Below are 3,219 nucleotides of genomic sequence, written 5' to 3'. Positions count from 1 at the left end.
ATAGTATTTATAATCAATGGTTGTATGTAAGAATTGTATTTTGTAGTAAGGGTTTTTCTTTAGTCATAAAAATTGTTTGCAAGAAATTTAAAGTTCTTGAGTTTCTCCTCCAATGTATTATTATGATATTATAATTTAAACTTATTGAACGTTATATAAATAGAACTATAGTCTATACAAAATAATTTCCCAACGAACTAACCAAAAATGTTCAAGATCATGAAAAATAAGAACTCAGTCACGTTCAAGTCATTCCTTAAAAATTAAACTCGTTCATGTCAAGTTCACTTAATATGAACGCGTTTTTTCCCATCATTGATAATTTTGTATCACGTGACATATGTATTATATCACCAGAAGCTCATATTTCTAACCTATGTTAAATTAGGTATGTCTGTCATCTGATATTATCACGTTTTGGAGTTTAATTTGTTTAAGCTACAATAAAACAATCCTCAACAGTCATTCTCGATTAAAATATATGAAAATTTAAAATTAGTGTATGAACATGAACGCATTTTTGCGCCACTGTAGTTTCGGAATATAATATTATTTAGAAGCTTATTTCCTCCTCTGCCACCCCCCCCCCCCCCCCCCCACCACATTAATTTGTAAGGTGCCAGTCTCAATATTACTATGAAGTATGATTGCTTAAAATGTTAATATTGTCGTTACTTTAGGTAATTATTTATTATTTTGTACAATAATACAACAAATAAATTGTAGGCAAATTAATTATAAATAGTTTATACAAGCATATCATCTAAGCGAACTTCTTTAAATTACAGAAATTTATCTAAATTATAATTAATACATTTTAGTTAAATCATAAATTATTGTTAACTATTAAAAAACAAAAATACAGTTGTTGTGTTGACTTACCTAATTCTACTGAAATTACATGACAGATTATTATTATAATAGTATTATTTAAGTTTAATTATTACTCATTACAGATAATCTTACACATATTAGATGTAATACGTACCAGTAGCGTAGGCAGGATTTTTTTCGGGGTTCGGGGGGGGGGGGGGGGTGAACAACTATTACACCTTTACACATTAAATACGTACTAGCACAGATAGATAGCTGAAAAGTGTTGATACTTATAGCGCAATTTTAAATATTTTAAATACAATTTAAGACTTTTTGAGCGACTTTCATGGACCATTAAAATAATTTTTAAATTTTCTTTACATTTCGGGGGGGGGGGGGCTGCAGCCCCTTCAGTCCCTCCCCTGGCTACGCCACTGTTATCTAGGTATTGGATAAATAACGGCGGAGTGGGGGTTTTTTTTTGTTACATTATATTATGTCTGATATCACGTTTTGGAGTTAAATAGCTTTAAGCTACGTACAATAATATTCTCAACGGCGATTCTCAGTCAAGAAAATTGGAAATGTAATATAAGGTTCCGTGTTATTCTTACAGTTTCTAGTTGAAAAATATCGAAAAAATGTTAGAAATAGAAATATTTAAGATTTATAATTTATAATAAAAAATTAACTTTATGGTTTGAAACATATATTTTGATAAATTACATAATTAAACGAAAATCAGTGATTTTTCCTCCGATGATAATGGTTTCGAATTTTTATTTTATAATTTGAATAGCATAAACTTTTAAGACTGGAAACTTTCCACTACTACGTAAACGTATATTGTTATAATTTAAAATAATCTAATCTTTCAGTTGATAAATAAATATGAAGATATTGAGTAAATTGTAAATTATCAGATCAATTCTTATTGATTTGTTAAGTTCTCAATTATTGATTTTCAATTTTGTACTCATATTAATTCGTATTATTTTGTATAATATACATTAACAAACCTCTTTAAATAGGTACGAGAATTTCGTTCAAATTAAAGTTAATACATTGTCTTTTATTTATAGGTAAATTTAAATTTAATGAAAATTAAAACACGATTATTATATTTATGCCTCTTTACATTCATAATTTGAAATTATTAGATGGTTATTTTGATATAATAATTGCAAAGTTTAGTTATTACTTATTACACTTATCATAAAATGTAATCCTTCAAATTTTAGATCATAAAATAATGTGGAATGCATTGTATTTACAATGACCGGTTGGTCTTTTTCGTTATATCAAGTGTATAATTTAAATAAACTCCTTTAAATACAAGAAATATGTTCGATCAAATCAGAATTATTACATTTTCTTGTACTTATAAATTGTAATATATTAAAAACTAATAGGTATATGACTTTTATGCTTACTTACGTTCTTTTACTGGAATTATAAAACAGTTTATTATTTTAATGGTATTATAAATTATTTATGTTAAATTATTAGATTATTACACTTATTAAAGATAATTCCCCACATTTTAAATTCTGTAATATTGGTGTCCTTCTGTACATAATATACCTTTGCGCGATATATATATCTATTTCTACTGCAGTGATACAGATTACGATTCAAGGTCGCATTTCTGAAATGTCACTGCCCCGTGCACCATCATAGTCCAATGTGGCCGTGTGTCGTTCGGATTATAAAGTTTATTCCATCTAAGACTGAACCACCGAACAGTGCCTGACCCCGCATGCGATGGCTATGCGTTCTGTGATTGAAAGTCATCGCCGGCTGTTGTCGGGCATCTGTGCTAACGCTCCATAGAGTAATATAGAGGCGGCGTTACTTATTCAAACTGTATTACCGGGCTGATGCAAAACTAGCGGTCATTGACCTCAACAGAAGGTCCTTATTTATGTTATATAACCGTTAGATGGCGGAGTTAAAATATCAAAAACATGATAACAACGTTCTTATCACTCCAGGAAAACTTGGGTATCATCGGGTATTACCAAGCCATTCATGACAACGCTACATAAACAAATGTATGGTACAATATTTTAAATTTTTCAAAGAGCCACACTGCAAAACCTCGTCTATTTCCGCTACAACATTACAAAAGAACGCCGCCTTTATATTACTCTATGTAACGCTCTCACCGATGACCGGATTGTGGTGGGGATGCGCGTGAAAAACGTGTTTTGGTCGGCTGAGTGGTTCACTCTTAGATGGAATAGAGTATAGATAACCGTGGACTAAATTTCGTCTGGGTTTGCTAGTCGTTCATAACTGGTTTTCATGACGACGATATAATATCGTCCCGCCCAAAGGCCCTCCGCCTCAACTCATCCACGTATTATGCAAAATGCATAAGCGTGTCTACCGTTGGGTGCC

At 30.8% G+C, this 3,219-nt stretch overlaps 1 protein-coding gene across 2 annotated transcripts in view; it reads right to left on the bottom strand.

Annotated features, from left to right (window-relative positions):
• Positions 1-722: 722 nt before the first annotated feature.
• The window catches only part of LOC100571823, an 18,732-nt gene continuing 16,235 nt past the window's right edge, over positions 723-3,219 (bottom strand). Inside the window, exons 8-9 of one of the 2 annotated variants that reach the window (XM_029487827.1) lie at positions 2,254-2,262; positions 723-891 (exon numbers count right to left, since the gene is read on the bottom strand). In XM_029487827.1, coding sequence (XP_029343687.1) covers positions 827-891; positions 2,254-2,262 — 74 coding nt within the window. In that variant the 3' untranslated portion in view covers positions 723-826. The remainder of the gene's footprint in view (positions 892-2,253; positions 2,263-3,219) is intronic. The other variant, XM_008182741.3, reaches the window with a different exon arrangement.

The sequence above is a fragment of the Acyrthosiphon pisum genome, chromosome A1, assembly GCF_005508785.2.
Source record: "Acyrthosiphon pisum isolate AL4f chromosome A1, pea_aphid_22Mar2018_4r6ur, whole genome shotgun sequence".
Lineage (NCBI taxonomy): Eukaryota > Metazoa > Arthropoda > Insecta > Hemiptera > Aphididae > Acyrthosiphon > Acyrthosiphon pisum.
The sequence above is the reverse complement of the archived record's forward strand: the minus strand, read 5'-3'. Positions and strand labels throughout refer to the sequence as shown.